The sequence below is a fragment of the Zea mays genome, chromosome 9 (genome assembly GCF_902167145.1).
Source record: "Zea mays cultivar B73 chromosome 9, Zm-B73-REFERENCE-NAM-5.0, whole genome shotgun sequence".
NCBI lineage: Eukaryota > Viridiplantae > Streptophyta > Magnoliopsida > Poales > Poaceae > Zea > Zea mays.
In genome coordinates, this window is record NC_050104.1 from 137,991,464 (window position 1) to 138,007,913 (window position 16,450).

At 44.5% G+C, this 16,450-nt stretch overlaps 1 protein-coding gene across 4 annotated transcripts in view; it reads right to left on the reverse strand.

Annotated features, from left to right (window-relative positions):
- LOC103639174 (guanine nucleotide exchange factor SPIKE 1) overlaps window positions 1–15,422 on the reverse strand; it is a 29,033-nt gene extending 13,611 nt beyond the window's left edge. Inside the window, exons 1-18 of one of the 4 annotated variants that reach the window (XM_008661964.3) lie at window positions 14,994–15,422; window positions 14,791–14,897; window positions 12,582–12,744; window positions 12,378–12,496; window positions 11,828–11,940; window positions 11,654–11,709; window positions 11,437–11,534; window positions 11,163–11,300; window positions 10,753–11,067; window positions 10,409–10,672; window positions 10,130–10,297; window positions 9,854–10,045; window positions 9,728–9,771; window positions 7,521–7,590; window positions 7,253–7,414; window positions 6,782–6,889; window positions 6,599–6,636; window positions 2,516–2,660 (exon numbers count right to left, since the gene is read on the reverse strand). In XM_008661964.3, the coding sequence (XP_008660186.1) occupies window positions 2,516–2,660; window positions 6,599–6,636; window positions 6,782–6,889; window positions 7,253–7,414; window positions 7,521–7,590; window positions 9,728–9,771; window positions 9,854–10,045; window positions 10,130–10,297; window positions 10,409–10,672; window positions 10,753–11,067; window positions 11,163–11,300; window positions 11,437–11,534; window positions 11,654–11,709; window positions 11,828–11,940; window positions 12,378–12,496; window positions 12,582–12,744; window positions 14,791–14,883 (2,286 nt within the window). In that variant the 5' untranslated portion in view covers window positions 14,884–14,897; window positions 14,994–15,422. Of the gene's footprint in view, window positions 1–2,515; window positions 2,661–6,598; window positions 6,637–6,781; window positions 6,890–7,252; window positions 7,415–7,520; window positions 7,591–9,727; window positions 9,772–9,853; window positions 10,046–10,129; window positions 10,298–10,408; window positions 10,673–10,752; window positions 11,068–11,162; window positions 11,301–11,436; window positions 11,535–11,653; window positions 11,710–11,827; window positions 11,941–12,377; window positions 12,497–12,581; window positions 12,745–14,790; window positions 14,898–14,978 lie in introns of all 4 variants that reach the window. The other 3 variants (XM_008661962.4, XM_008661963.4, XM_020544395.1) reach the window with 3 other exon arrangements.
- Window positions 15,423–16,450: the final 1,028 nt, after the last annotated feature.

Consider the following 16,450-nt stretch of genomic DNA (forward strand, 5'->3'; position numbering starts at 1 on the left):
CTTTAGGCCAACGTCGAGCTGGACGCACCAAGTACCATGGAGGAGTCAGCGGCCCTAGCCCACGCCTATATACAGCGCAACACGGTGGTGCCCTCGGCTGCCACACCGCCAGCACATCGCTCACACCGCTCCACGACATTTGTGACGCTTCCTGTTGTGAGTCCATCGCCTCAACTCCAGGCTACGGTCGATGCTCCAAGGGCGCCACTCAAGACTCGTCCCCATGTTAGCGGGTGCATGATCAGGCTCACGCTTGACGAGACTGCCCACCGCCGGGAAGAGAGCCTCTGCTTCAACTGCCTGGAGAAATTCTCGAGGGGCCATCTGAAGACCTGCATGACGTGGGCGACGCTAACCCCCTCGACAATGCTTTCAACAACAACAGTGACGCGGAGATCTCCCTCAATGCCTTGTCTGGCACTTGTACAGGTGAGACCTTTTGGCTGGCCAAACGTGCAGGACCAAACGACCATGGCCCTAGTCGACTCAGGCTCCACTCACTACTTCATTGGTGCCCAGGTCGCACGCCATCTCAACCTGATGCCCACAGCTCCTAACAGCACAACGGTGGGGTGGCCAACAGTGGGCGACTGCCCTGCCTCGAGGTTTGGTTCGTGCTCTCGTTCTCCATCCACACCAAACCGTTGTACATCGACTTCCTCGTCATCGCCTTGAAGGGGTATGAGGCGGTGCTTGGGTGCAACTGGTTGCGCACCCTTGGGCCCATCGTCTGGGACTTTACGCACCTCTCCATGAAGTTCTGGCGTCTTGACCATCGAGTCAAGTGGGTGGGGATAGGCAGCCCCAACCCGCAAGCGCTCACTTATTCCACCGACATCTTGCAGCTCCTTCTGGTCGAATTCGAGGACATCTTCACCGAACGCACGAATCTACCTCCTGCATGGCCGTTTGACCACCACATCCACCTCATGTCGTCGACTCCACCTATCCGCAACTACTAAAGGATGAGATCGAGAAGCAGTGTGCCGACATGCTTCGCCATGGCATCATCAGTCCCAGTACGTCGTCGTTCTCCACGCCATCCTACTCGTACACAAGAAAGACAAGACCTAAAGGTTCCATTCTCCACGCCAGTCCTACTCATCCGCATGAAAGACGAGACCTAGCAGTTTTGTGTCGACTGTCGTGCCATCAATACCAAGATCGTCAGGGACAAGTTCCCCATCCCGGTCGTCGAGCTGCTAGACAAGCTCAAAGGGGGTCGCTTCTTCACCAAGGAGGGCCTCCACAACGGCTATCACCAGGTGTTCATGCACCCTAACGGCACCGCCGAGACAACGTTCCAGACGCATCATGGCTACTTTGAGTTCTTGATCATGCGTTCGGGCTCACCAATTCTCCCTCCACCTTCCAGACACTGATAAATGACGTGCTACGAGCCTACCTCCGATGGTTCGCGTTTGTAGTTTTTTATGACATTCTTATCTTCAGCAACACATGGGTCGAGCACTTACAACACATCCGGCTCATCCTCCTACATCAGCACAAGCGTGCTGCAAAGCTAGCAAGTGTTCTTTTGTGAGAGGCGACAATATCATACTTGAGCTACATCATCTATTCATCTCCAGGGGCGACGCGGCCATGGACCCAACCAAGGTAGAGGTCGTCCAGGCTTGGCCGTGCCCGATGACGGTCAAGGGTCTACAACACTTCCTCACCTCACGAGTTACTACCGTAAATTCATCTAGAATTACAATTTGGTAGCCTGCCCGATCACGTTCCTGCTAAAGAAGGAAGCCTTCGCTTGGGATGTTGTTGCCGCTTAGGCCTTCAACGCCCTCAATCAGGCCCTGTTCGTTGGTCCCACTCTCCAGCTGCCCTACTTCAACACCTTGTTCATCGTCAACTGCGACGCATCTGACAACAGTTTCGATGTCGTACTTCATCAAGACGACAGCCAGATCGTGTTCTACAACCATCCCATCAAGGATGCCTACTCCTCCTTCAAGCTTGAGGAGCCTGTCGCGAGTGGGGGTTCTCCCTCTCCCCCCAAATCTGATGCAATCTTTCCTCTTGAGCAATAAAGACACTGGTTTACAACAAGACTGAACAGCAGAAGTGCCTCTTGGTCATCCAGAGTAAAGAAAATTTGTAAATAATAGAGAAATTGCAAACATAGCACTGGATCCAACCCCAGTTTGCCCTTTTACTTGTAGCCCTTTTGATTTGAAAAATTGAAACAATGTGAATTTCTTGAGGCTTCATAAGTTACAAAATACAGGGTGGTCAAACAATGGTGTGGCAACATGGCAGCATTCAAGATATGAGATATTTTAGAAGTAACATGGCAGATACAATTTAAACATGGAAATAATTGATAGAGCAAGTAAAATAAACAATAAAACCTTTTAGTCCCAAGCTAGTTGGGCTAGGCTTGAGATCAAAAGCAACAGCCACTACCAACAAGGATATAGGAAGTAAAAGATGTATTAGTGATAGACCAAGCACAACAAACATAATAACAGATAGCTCAGACTAGAGAATCCAGGCTAACCTTACTCCTAGCAAGACTTCCCCAAACAGTAGACAGACCAGGATACACAGGTGCTTGCCGACCGCCGAAGTCATCAAAAGCAAAATCAACATAATTAATAAGGAATCTATTTCTCTCAGCCCCATCTGATGACTCCTGCTGCACACTGCAAGAGACATGAATAATCTGTAATTCAATTTAAGATATAAGTGTGATCCTAACTTGTGAGTGCTGAGCTGTTGCAAACCAAAAATTAACAGTTTTCCTATTTACTGTAGCGGGTAGATAGTGGAAGACGGATGCTAAAGAAAAAGAATCACAAATGGTATTCTTAGATAACTGGATCCCATAAATTAAAACCATACTTAAGAGGGCACTGTTACCATATTCTTGTGCAATATGCTTCAAAAGATAACTATACACCATAATGTCAAAGCTTAACAACTTCTCGCATCTAAAAAAACTCGACCTGCGAGGGTAAGACAGCCCACTGCCATTATTAAGAAGACCTTATCACGCAAGACAAGAAAACCCCTGAACCCCTACCCCACCCATACATAGCGGCACCCTAGCCCATGTGAGAACATGACCGCGACCAGGCCTTAGACATGTGCTTTGGTATGGAACAAACGAGGGGATTTTTTTAACCACGGCCTGAAATCCGCTCCCACGGGGAGTCAAACGCATGACTGAGGAGTGCTACTCAGACCACCTAAACAACTTCTCACATCTGGACTGTAACTTGCAAGTGAAATCTAAAAGCAATAGAGGAGTGAATATTTGGTAGAGTTAGAATTAGCTTAATTAGAGCCAAGATTAGTATCCATTCATAAGAGGACCCCTGAAGCACAGTACAGCATTCCAATATTTAACACGTACAGGCCATGTTTTTTTACCGGGACGTACATGCCATGTTAACAGGATTCCGATATTTAACACATGCGGACCATCTTTAGTAGCTAAAGTTCATAGGAAGATAATACGTTTTACAAAATACAAGGACAATATGGGGTTTCCAGTAAAATGACACCCTTGATCCAAACGCTTGATTTTCTCTCCTCCAGCAAATATTTGGTCACCAAGGTCATTTTAGACTGTTTTGGTCATGGTTATTAAAGCGGTAAAACGTTAAAACGTTATGAACCAACTTTTCAACGTTTAAACGTTTAAGCGAACGTTGAAACGTCTTTTCAGACTTGACCAAGAATTTCAAATATAGAATAAGTTCATACATAAGTTGAGTTCACAAACCAAATAGCATTAGCATAAAAAGAAACAGGTCAAGTTCAACAACATAAGTTCAACCACACTTTAGCTATTTGTTGCCATTGAAATTGAAATTCACTGCCACACTTTAGCTAAATGCCCCCAAAATCAGTAGAATGGCAGACAATACCTAGCTTGTGGCTTCCTGCAACACACACAGTAGAATTGTATTATACATTTATACTGTTGCAGCCACACTGGGCAGCGGCAGCTGGAGCACTGCGAATTGGCTGGTGGCTGCTTCACTGCGCACTGGCTGGTTGCTGGCGGCTGGCTGGAGCACTACGCACTGGCTGGTGGCTGGCGGCTGGAGCACTGCGCACTGGCTGGGGGCAAGGGCAACGGCTGGAGCATTGCTGCACTGGGCGGCGGCGCCTGGACCTGAAGCAATGGCACCATGGCGCCTGTAGGTGGAGGGAAGAGGGAGGACCGGAGGAGGGAGGAGGGGGACCGGCGGCTTACCTGCAGAGCGGCGGTGGAGGACGGCCGGCGTCTGGCGTCCCGCGTCTGGCTCTGGCGGCTGGCTGGCGGCTGGGCGTGATCCTTACAGGCAAGGCAGCTGGGCTGGCATCTGAGTTGGTGGCTGGTTGGTTAAAGGCCCACAAACACTTAGAACGTCCACAGAACGGTTAAAACGTCCAAAACGCGTGTTCCGACGTTTAAACGTCGCTTAAACGTCCAAAACGGACGTTCTACGCGATTTTTTTAAAACGTACGGACGTTTTAACTCCTAATCACGTTTTGGCGCTTAAACGACGCTTAATCGTCGTTTAAACGACGCTTTAATAACCATGGTTTTGGTGAAGCTTTGGGGCTGAAAGTCACTATGCAAAAGAGTTCGGCTATCCCTATAAGTTGTAATGATGCAACTCTGCAAGTCAGTTCTAATCCCCTTCAATGCAAATTGGGTCATTCCCCTGCAAATACTAGGGACTTCCCATCTCCAACCGGAAGCTAAGAAGATCGGACCTCTTGGACTGGGTGGAGAAGATTGTTGATAGACTTCCCAGCTGGAAGGCTAATCTTCTTAATCTTGCTAGAAGAACAACCCTTGTCAAATCCGTTTTATCTGTCATTCCGGTTTATAGGAAGGAGGTTAATGGAGGTAGTTGCTTGGTGGCTTGGGATAAGGTGACTAGGGCCTTTATGCCTTGGAGGACTAGGTGTACCGAATCTTCGTTATATGGGTTGGGCATTGCAACTCGGATGGCTTTGGTTTCAAAAAACAGACCCCTCTAAACCCTGGAACGGATTGAAGTTTCCTATCCAGAAACAAGTTTGTGGCTTCTTTGCCATCTCAGTGGTGACCTTGGTTGGTAATGGGCGGAATACGATTTTCTAGAAGGATCGATGGCTCAATGGGGACACCATTGCTGATTTGGCTCCAGAAGTGGCTGCTGCGGTTGCTCCTAAGGTGGCATGCTCTAAAACAGTTGCTCAATGCCTACCTAACAGGGGCTAGGTCAGGGATATCAAGTCGGTGTTGTCCATCAATGGTATCCAGCAGTATTTTCTCCTTTCGGATTTATTGGAGAATGTGTTCCTCACTGAGGAAGGTGATCGACATCTTTAGAGGCATACTTCAAACGGGACCTTCTCATCCAAATCTTGTTATCGAGCCTTCTTCTGGGGGTCTAAGACTTTGGAGGTCTTGGGCTCCCCAGAAATGCAAGTTCTTCCTTTGGCTAGCAATGAGAAACAAATGTTGGACTGTTGATAATCTGGAGAAGAGAGGACTGCAGCACCCGGGCAGTTGCCTCTTGTGCGACCAGGAAAGCGAAACGATACAACACATCCTCACTAGTTGTGTTTTCGCCAGGCAATTCTGGTATCATCTCTTTGCTTCCTTTGGGATGTGTCACCTCTCACCTAGGGCTGATGAAGATTCGTTTGAGGAATGGAGGAGGACCAGCAAGTGCATAAGGAAAGAAAAGAGAAAAGGGATCAACAACGCCATCATTTTGGGTGCTTGGTGCTTTGGCTGCAGAGGAATATAACGGTTTTTTATGGGGATCTTCCCTCCATTCAAAAAAACATCGACCGGGGAGGAAAAGACCATCCTCCTAGTATTATATTAAAAAGAGATCAAAACATGGTCCCAACCAAGAAAATCCCTGAACCCTGGCACCCCATCACTAACGAACTGTCACCGCCCACTCTACAACGGCCCAGCCGGAGGGTGACGCGCAGGCCGGTAGCGGGCGGGGCACAGCGAGGGGATTTTGTTTAACCAAACCAAAAATTCACCCCCTAGGAGGATCGAACCCAGGACCTGGAGGTGCTACTTGAAAGCCTTAACCATTACGCTAGAGGCCCTTTCGCATCTTCCCTCCATTCAGAAGGTGCAGCAACAGTTCAGTGATGAACTTGCTTGTTGGATCATGGTTGGCGCCAAGGGTTTGGGTCAGCTTGGACTTCCTAACTTCATGAGAAGTGTTGGATGGAGTCCTTTTACTCTTTTGTAATCTTTTTCTTTTGTTTAGAATTGTGTCCCTGTTGTAAGTCTATTTTCTCTCTCTAATATAAAGATGTGCAGCTCTCCTGCTCGTTCCAGAAAAAACGACAGAGAATAGGAATTCAAGAAGTTCAATCCACATGGATTGTTGGTAGCCAAGTACTCCCTCTGTTCCAAATTGTAAGTCATAATGGCTTTTCTAGGTACATAGTTTTTGCTATGTACATATACATATGCATCATGTCTAGATAAGTAATAAAAGTTATGCATCTAAAAAAAGCCAGAACGACTTATAATTTGGAAGGACGTAGTACTTAATAGGGAAACAAGCATAGCAAAAATGGTAGTAGTAACTTCAATAAAACAAGAAAAATCAAAATTACCGGGTTAAAATGTTAACCATGGCTCGAAACGCAGCAACCTGCAAAACAACAATGTTGTAGTCATAAATACATTAGCATAGAATACCAAGTGTAAATATATATGACAGAGTATATTCAGTTACAATATGTAGGTTCAGAAAATTGTGTAAAATAATTATGCACAAGATGTAACGAACCAACAACCTGAAGGGTCTCACCGCCATCGCCAATAAGATGAAGCAGCATGTTAAGTATTGGTTGCAGAAATTGTAATAATGCAGTAGATTCAACGTTTTTCAAACTATTTATGGCCTGCAAAAATCTCATCCCGAAATCAGTCAGTGTATAGCACTGGTATCTACTGCAAAGTACTTTTAACATGGAAGGTTATGCAAAAGCAATGCAAGGAAACAATTCTTTGAGGAAAATAAATTACAAAGAAAAATTACTAACCCTAAACCATCTTTCATAAAGAAAATTGGTGTTAGGAAAAGAAAGGAAAAATAGGTTCCGCTGCCTTCTAAAACTTGATTATATTTGGCTACTTCTAGACATATAAGCACAGAAGATAAAACATCTGCTAACCACAAAAGCAAAATCTCTAGCTTCTGTTTTAATTATGAAAGCAAAAACATCAACCCTCCACATTAAGTTGGCCAGAAGCAGAATAGTTACCTCAAGAAGCTCAGAACCCCATGGGGGACTTGTATGTAGAGTATGGCGGTCATATTCAACAAAAAAGTCTCTTATCCTTTCATTAACCGGGAACAATGAAGAACAGAGCCTTAAACGCAACTTGAAAACAGTTTTTCCATCTTCCAGATAGTCCATTCTCTCCTGTATAAAAAATGAAAATTAGAGAAGAATCTAACCACAGATACTTACATAGATGGAATTTCTGTGATTAAGGTGGAACCGAGAAACAGATAATCAAGAAGCAGACCTTTCCACTTCCCTGCAGGTAATGTGGAACGAGCTCTCTCAAAATTGGCAAGGATACATCTGAAAGTAACCTAATAGATGCAGAAAAGTTGCAGTGTATCAGTTCCAATTGATTATCACTTGACCACAATTTTCTTTAGCATAGTCAAAAAGGTGACATACAATACACATCCATGTTAGTAAATCATGTATCACTGCAGTGCTCCATTAGTATAAAACAAATCTAAGCACTGTTGCTGATTGAGCAACACCTGCCATAGAGGAGTGACACCTTCTGGATGCCAAGTAGACAGATTAACGCTAATCAGGGAGGGTTTGAACCTCAAGTGAACTACTCCCTCTGTCCCAGAAGAGTGAAATTCGCCACAGATCCCTGAAGTTGACTGTAGGTGCCATATAAGTCCCAAAAGTCTAAAATGCATTTTGGGGTCCCTAAAGTTAGTTCGGATTTCATCCAGGTCCAAACAAAAGTTTACCCGACATGCTAGCTGACGTGGCATACAAACTCGGTGCTTAGATAGCTCTAACATATGGACCAACGCGTCAACGACAAGACGGTCTTAGATGATTCTTATATGAAAATTGTAGCCCTCGATAAGATATATAAATTTCTAGTTTTGAGTTTGTTTCATTTGAGATCGTCAAAAAATATTATAAAGTTTCAGCAGCATATTAATTGTGTACCAAACTTGTCGACTTAGAAAAATCATATCTTTCTTGTTGTATATGAAAATTGTAGCTCTTCATGAGATCTACATATTCAGAGTTTTGAATTTTGTCATTTGAGGTAATGAGGTTGCTAAGATGCTCAAAAAATAATATAAATTTTCAGGAGCAAATTAATCATGTACCAAGCTTGTCACCTAGGAGACATCATCTTTCTTATATGTTGTTGGCTAAAGATGATTTGTATATAAAAATTATAGCTCTCAATGGGATCAATATATTCATAGCTCTCGATGAGGTTGTATTTCGAATGACAAGATTCAAAACTATGAATATATATATCTGATCGAGAGCTACAATTTCATACATAAAGCATCTTTATCCAACACCATACAAAAAAAAGATAAGATTTTTCTAAGGTACAAGTTTGGTGCATGGTTAATATGCTGCTAAAACTTTATAATGTTTTTTGAGCATCTTAACAATCTCAAATGAAAAAATAAAACCTCAACTAGAAAGTTATAGATCCACCGAGGGCAACAATTTTCATATAAGAATCGTCTTCATCTGAGGCCGTATGAAAAAGATACAAATTTTCTAAGATTGGGCCTTGCCGCACATGGGTCACATCTATCAGATCCATCTATGCGTTGAGTCAGCATACCACATCAGTACCAGTTCAGTAAACACCCATTTGGATCTAGATGAGACCCGAACTAACTTTAGGGACTTAAATAATACATTTTGATATTTTAGGGGCTTATATGACACCTACAGGACCTGTGGTAAATTTCACTCGTCCTAAAAAGAATGGAATCGTGAGGTTCAAAACTTGTCCAGAAAAGAATGTAAATGTAGTACTGCAGACACCAGCTTTTCGTGTGGGATCCGTCTGTCAAAAAAATAAGTCCCCAAATGCACCCACTGCCAAGCAACCCTAGTCATCCATCTCCACAGTCATTCTCATCCACACACCTCTGGTTGTTTGCCTGATGAGTAAAATAATATTCTGAACTTGTGCAGAACTGTTCCGATGCAACTATTGCTTCTACGAACCAGCACGTGGGAGGGGCACATGCATAATTTCAAAACTAATTTGGCCCCAATACTTGATATTTACATTTTTTTATTGGGACAGAGGGAGTACTTAGCAAATTTAGAGACATGGAACCGCAGGCCTTAGGGGACCTAAGGGAGATACACAAACTATGAAGATGTGTTCCAGAAAATGTTATTAACGACTTTTTCTTAAAAATGCTTTCAAATAATTATATTTTCGATAGTTTTAAATAAGAAATGCTTACAAAAGTTTAAAGGAAAGAATGGAAGGAGTGCAGCATATGAACTATTGTCCCTAAGCATACTAACTTCATGCACTTACATGATATTAGCTATGGATCACATAAATTGAATAAGTTCAAAGGCTAAAACAGTAATGGCTGAGAATGGGATGTGGTCTCATATTGGAAGCAGCTGACAAGTGACAAAGAGTAATATAATGTTGCTACTACACTGAAAAATAATTGAGTAGATGATGCATACTGAATATGTGTCGACAGTGGAAGTACAGAATGCCCAACGATCACCTGAAGAAATAAAGAACATGTCAGAAATGAGCAAACTAAACAACTAAGCATAATCCATACTAATAAGCAACATGCTGCATACTGGTTTTGGTGCTTCAAGTTTCATTTGAAGATCTACATGGAAAAATGTGAACACAAGATGATGCTGGGGTGTCAAAAGAGCAGGTAGGCTGATTTTAACTTCATCATGGTAGGAAGCCATTCTTGTTCCAACAGCAATCTGTGTATGGCCCCACTTCTGTAGCATCATATTCCGCTCCCTAGGATGAACAGCCTGGAAGCCCACGTCTCTAATGGATAAGGATGTTTGAATAGACACCAACATTCAACATCAGGACAAATAATTCAGCAAGCAAACCTCTAATGGAGGCTTTCGGATGTCAGAATCGTCCTTTCTCAGTTCCACTCTAACAAACAGGTTTCTTTTGCGGCTCAAGCTAACAGTCAATGGGTACACATAGAGGCAATGAAAAAGTTGTGAAAACGGCTCACTTCGGGTCAGCATCCGAAAGTCAAAAGCTTCAAACTGCAATAAGAAAGTGCATCTCCTCTAAGCAGAACAACATGAATAACACAAGAATGTATCACAAATGAACAGAAAAGTGTTATCCTATATGACCAGTACCCAGCCACTTACATTGTCACCATTCTCAGCATTAGAAATGATTCCATTGTGATGAGCATCTTTCTGGGCAATGGCAATAGAATTCACAAAACTGTGAATCCCATCAAAGCTACTTCTGTTGCTTCTGCCATTATTGATGTCACCAGCATCATTCAAATCATTGGCCATGCTTCCGCCTTCAGAAGTGTTATCCACATCATTGTGGCCACCATGAAGTTTTTCCACTTCTAATCTCAATACACCTTTCACTGGTTTATGTACTTTCCGTTTTGGATCCTATAGGAGACAAAAGTTATAACTATTTAGCATAACAAATTACAAATATTAACTGCATGTGCTGCACTGATCCTTCTTACTTGGAGGGAGTCCACTATATAGCTTTCCTTCACTTTGTTTAGGTTTGATATCTCTACAATAACTGAGCTTCCACTCGAGTAATGGTTTACTTTTCCATCTAAAGTAAGCTTTAAAATAGGGTCCACAATACTATCTTGAGAAGTTGATCCTGGTAAACTTGTTGCTAAAGGACTGCTAGGAGAAGCAGCATCACTAAGACCACCCGCATGGTTACCTTCAAACAGAGGAATCATGGCCCATGCAAATGACTCTTTACAAGGCATAATTCGAGACCATACTTGCAGCTTTTGCTTCTCTTTCTCAGCTAAGTGCACCTGACAAAGAATGGGTGCAGGAATAACATGAGAACACGCAATCGATGTAGGCAGCACAACACTAATATTATAATGAATAACGCTTTTTAACTTACAGGCTCTTTACGAGAATAAACAGAAGGTGTTACTCCCCCTTCTTCAGTAGCAGCCTTTTCCAATTGAATCAAAAGGCAGACTGATGGTGAAGGTGTGTCCAATGAAAAAACGCCTCGACGATCCAAAGAACCCTGAGCCTGTTAAGCCCAGAGGAAGTTAAATGATCAGTAATAATAGAAATTTGATTAGTGTAAACTTAACAAACATGCTACAATATTCTATATATGCAGATATAAAACAAGAAGAAGAAAGCAACTTGCATTGAGAGCTTACATCCTGCATATCTGTTGGAAGTATGTGAAAGTAGAAGTCTTCTGACAGTTTTTCTCTTCTATCTCTGTTATACAAGCAAATCGTTCCACTGAAAGGTTCTAAACACACATGATAGATCGTGAAAACAGAAAGTTAAGATTGTGCGGTTGAGTGTAAATGAGATAAATTACAGTAAAGAAGTTAAGAAGCAATCACAAAATATTCTAGTTTTGCTCACCAACTAATCCAGCTTGGAATGACAAAGATAGTACCTTGACAGTTATCTTCAAGCCACTATAAACAGTGCAAAACAATTTAAAACGGGATTAATTAATAAGCATTGATCACCAGAAGAAGGGGTGGGGAGAGAGAAATGATGGATGCATTGGTTTAGTCTGTGGGCTGAAGCAACCTGTTGCTTATTGCTGGTATACTTTCTGGCACCCTTTGGCCAAATATCAAAGACCTCTCATTCTCCCAATCAAATGCAGGCTCATATGCTGGCAGTGGTGACAGACTACAGTGCTGAGAAAAACACAGATGATAAAGATACTGTTAATGTTCAACATCAAGATGAGAATTGATACTGATTGCAATAACTTGGAGGAAAAATTGTCACATGAGAGCTTTAAAGAATAAAAACACATGGTATGTTATTTCGAAAGGCTTAAAATGATTTTACCGGTCTTCAACCAGTATTATAGCTCCATTGACAGAAATCGTTTGCACAGGAAGCAAAGGAAATCAGAAAGCGGTGGAAAAGGTACTAAAAGTGATTGGACGCGAAGGATTACTGACAAAAAATACATAAAGAATCAAGCATGACATAGTTCTTATCCAATGTGAGTAGCCCATTATAAAAGCACTAAGATTAATTGCAGACTATAGGCCAGCACAAAAGAAAACATGGGAAGCAAAGGACAAATCTATCCAGTACAGAAGTCCAGAGACGATGCCCTTACCACTTTTGAAGATGAAGCAGATGATTCGGTTTCATACATTTGCCTCCCTGAGGTGCTTGGCATATCATCTTCGGTAGGATCTTCAGGCTTGAAATGTCTTGCGTTGCAAAGCTGCAATTCTGTGACACAGAGCAAGAATATAAAACTTTTCCAAGATACATGTGAAATTAATACAGCCATTTGGCAGCAAGGAAGATGGATTACCTGTTTCTATGTCTGTATCAGGTCCCTCGAAAATTTGATTTTGGAAAGATGGTGGTGCAACACTCTCATAGCGTCCATATTTGCAGTCATCCTTCACAAAATCAGCCTTGTAGCACTGTACCAGATCATTTAGATGTGGCCACTGATCTAAGCTTTCATTAAGCTGAAAATAGAAACGGTGCTTAGTTTCTGTCAGATGAAAAGATACTTAGCTCTTTGGCATCACCTGAAACTCTTAAATCAAGAATCGTTGCTTGATTTTGGAGCTATAATAAAAGAAGAAAATGAATTACTAGCGACAGAATGGACTGCACTAATGCGCAGGGGATAATAAATGCTTTTAAAATCACCCAGGCTGCCTCCGCATTACCTCAATGATCCTGACCAACACATGTGCAAGCACATTTATAAGACCTTGTTCAGCAGTTTACCCATATGGTCAGCTAAGACACTGTTTTACACTGTTTTCTATTGTAGGCTGCACTGTTCACATAGTAGAGTTTGAATATGGATATGGGAATGGGTAAGCTGCTAGGGATAGCCTAATGCCAATTTTGGCTATTGAAACGGTTGGGTAATTCTATCACAAAATGCCATGCGCACAACAAAGAACAAAAAAGGCATGTTGTAGCCCTCTGTTTTCGTGCCAAAATGATCCATTTGTAGAAAATAATTCCCGAATAGTACCAATCCAAAAAATAATAATACACACTTTGAGTACCGAACATATACAGCTATTATTTATCCAACATGGATAACCCAACTGAAGACTCCAAGCAATTCGAAGATCCTTGTGCAGCACAAAATGCAGGTTTCACCTTAGCAATGCGATACTTGTGGCACTGCACCACTAAGCGTCACTGACATCGGTTTATACTCCTGAGCTATGGGGTGTTTGGCATAGCTCTGCTCCACTTCAGAGAAGTTCTGCTCCAAAACTCAGGGTGGAGCAGTTTTGATCCGGAGTCTAGGTTGTTTTCTCATAACCAGTGGCAACCTTCATACTCAATGTCTAGGTTGCTTTTTTAAGGATTTCAGAGTAGCAGAAAAGATGCTCCAAAAAATTGTATTGTAGCTCTCAAAACTTCATAGAGTTTACAATTCTAGAGTTGGGGTGTTTAGCTAGCTGTTCCTTGGAGTTTTGCTCTGGAGCCATGCCAAACACCCTCTATGTATCAAGGAGATTGCGCCAGCCCTCTTTGATAATGTTCCTCCCCATGTCGCTAACAAAAGACTAGTCTGTGATGATCTACCTAATGGCCATTGGATATCAGATTTGCATGGTGCTATAACTTTTAGGGTCCTCGCTGATTTTCTGGACCTTTGTGAAGTCCTTGCTGATTTTCTGGACCTTTGAGAAATCCTTGCTGTTTTTGCTATGCAAAATGATGTCACTGATAGGCACAAGTGGAAATTTAGTGCATCTGGCGCTTACTCTGGTGGCTCGGCCTACAGAGCCTTATTTCAGGGCTCAGTTGCTTTTGAGCCTGCTGAGAGTGTGTGGAAGACCTGGGCACCTGGTAAATGTAGGTTTTTCATGTGGCTTGTTGAGCGTGACAGATGTTGGACTGTAGAGACAGACTAGCTAAGTGTGGGCTTTCGCATCTAGAGCGTTGTACCCTTTGTGATCAAGAGAAGCGGAGAGCGTCAATCACATGCTTGTGGAGTGTTTTTTCTCCAGACAAATCTGGTTTGAGCTGCTCAAGCTTGGTGGCCTCCAAAATCTATGCCCACAGCAGAATGAGTAGCTCAAGAGTCGCCGATCAGTTGAGAAAGGGCTACAGTTGCCTGTTGTTCTTAGTGCTTGGATGATCTAGAAACATCGAAATAGTTGTGTTTTTTATGGACGTGGTCATAATTTTGGGCATTTTTCTCCTTCTTAATATAATTTATTAATGTGCATGTGCAGCTCTTCCGCATATTCGAGGGGGGAGGGGGGGGGAGCTTTCACCGAAGCTAGCATTAACGCATTCAGAAACCCCTAAACCCTAACCACCAAGCAGCATGACATTGAGATCCCGTCCGCCATTCAACCGCATTTCAGACGCCTCGCGCTTCCCTCAACACTACGTTGACTAGTGACTACACAACAACACAGCAATCCCCCCCCCCCTCCCCAAAAAAAAAAACCAATAAAATCACACCGGCGCCATCAAATCAGCCACCCTGGGCCACAAGCACGGACGAGCAGGGAGTTAGCGAGACGTACCAAAGGATCCAGTTCCAGGTTCCCCGACCACGCCTGCCGCGAAATCCGCTTGAACCGCTGCCCTTCACCCGCCGTAGCCACCGCGGGCTCCATCACCGTCACCTGACCTGTCATTCAACCAGTACACCAAGCAAGCGCAAATCAGCACGAGTTGAACGCAACCAACACCCACCGACCCATCAACCGACCGACGAAATTCCCACCCGGAACGCGAGAGCTCTCCAACCCGGAGCTCAGGATCCCACGCGAGCGGCGCAGATCCGGGCGAGGGAGGCGTGCCGGAGAAGCGACGGAGGCAGCACGAGTCCTCTCGCTCCCACTGGCTGCAACAACCAGAGCGCGAGAGGGCGGGGAGAAGAAAAGGCGAGGAGGATGCTATGCTAGCTACTACCGCCGCCGCCACTCATTGCCCATTTGCCGCCACTCATTCCCCATTTGCTTCCACTCGCCACCTTCTGCTCCGCTGTGCTCTGTCTGCTACTCTGCTCTGCGCTGCCCAGTCCCAGCGACGTGAGGGTTTGGTGGAGTGGGGGTGAAGGGAAGCGAAGGAAGCGGGTGGAGTTGGGGGGAGGGTGTCTGGGTGTGTTTTTTTTTTAATGGAAGGAGGGGGAAACGAGGCGTAAAATACAAAGTGTTAAGTAACCCTAGTTAGGGTTATATGGGCAAATACCGGCTTTGCCCCTGAGGGGTCTCACATCTCTATATAAGGAACATGTACACCCCATCATATTACAGAGATTAGAAAGAGGCCAGAGGCCCAACCCTATATCTAGTGTCCCGTGTGTTTCCTCTGTCGTGCTTATGGGAAGGGAGACGAGTTCTCTACAGCTTCTTGCGCCTCTACTGCTGACGGGAGGGAAGAGAGCGGATCTGGTGATCCGTGGTAACGTAGTTCTCAACACGTTATCAGCACGCTCTACCTCGACGTTGCTATGGATCAGATCTGCATCAACTCTACGTCAAACCGGCAGGTCATCGGTCTAGCCGAACTGTCCTACGCGACAGGCTTCGATTTTTCCTCTACGTAATGGAACGGTATGTTTACTGTTCTTAATCTGTTGTTGTGCACTAGTTGTGATCCATGCGCGATGAACTGTCATTGTCGTCGTGGTGCTGTGCCCGTGCTCGTGCCCACACCGAAAGGCGCGCCCACGCCCGCACAGGGCCACACCTACGTTAGAAGATGCACTCGCGCAGGGACCGCCAGGCGCGCCAGCAGCCGCGCCTACCGAGACGGAGGTCCATCCATCACACTGGTGTGATTCCCTTCCGAAGAGGCAAATATCGTCGACGAGGCGTTTCCTCAGTCGAACGTCGGCCCGGCCTGGCACGCCACCTGCAGTCGCTGCTCCTGCGTGTTCTCGCGATGGAGATCTACGCTACGCCGCACGCCAACTCGTGCTGGACGCCGCGTCGCCGCCGGGTAGCTCCTGTTTGCAGCAGCCACGGGCAGGCCAGGGACGGTGTCATCGCAGACAGATTTGCCAGCCTGGATCTCGCGATCCCCTGTTTCCCACAGCATTCGTGCTGCAGAGTTTCATGGATCCGTACCCACGCACCAGCGCAGGCCGCCACACGCCACCCGCTGCCCTTCGAGATCCATAGGAAGGTGAGCGACTGAATGGACCAACCACCTTTCGCTTATTCCTCGGTCTGGCCA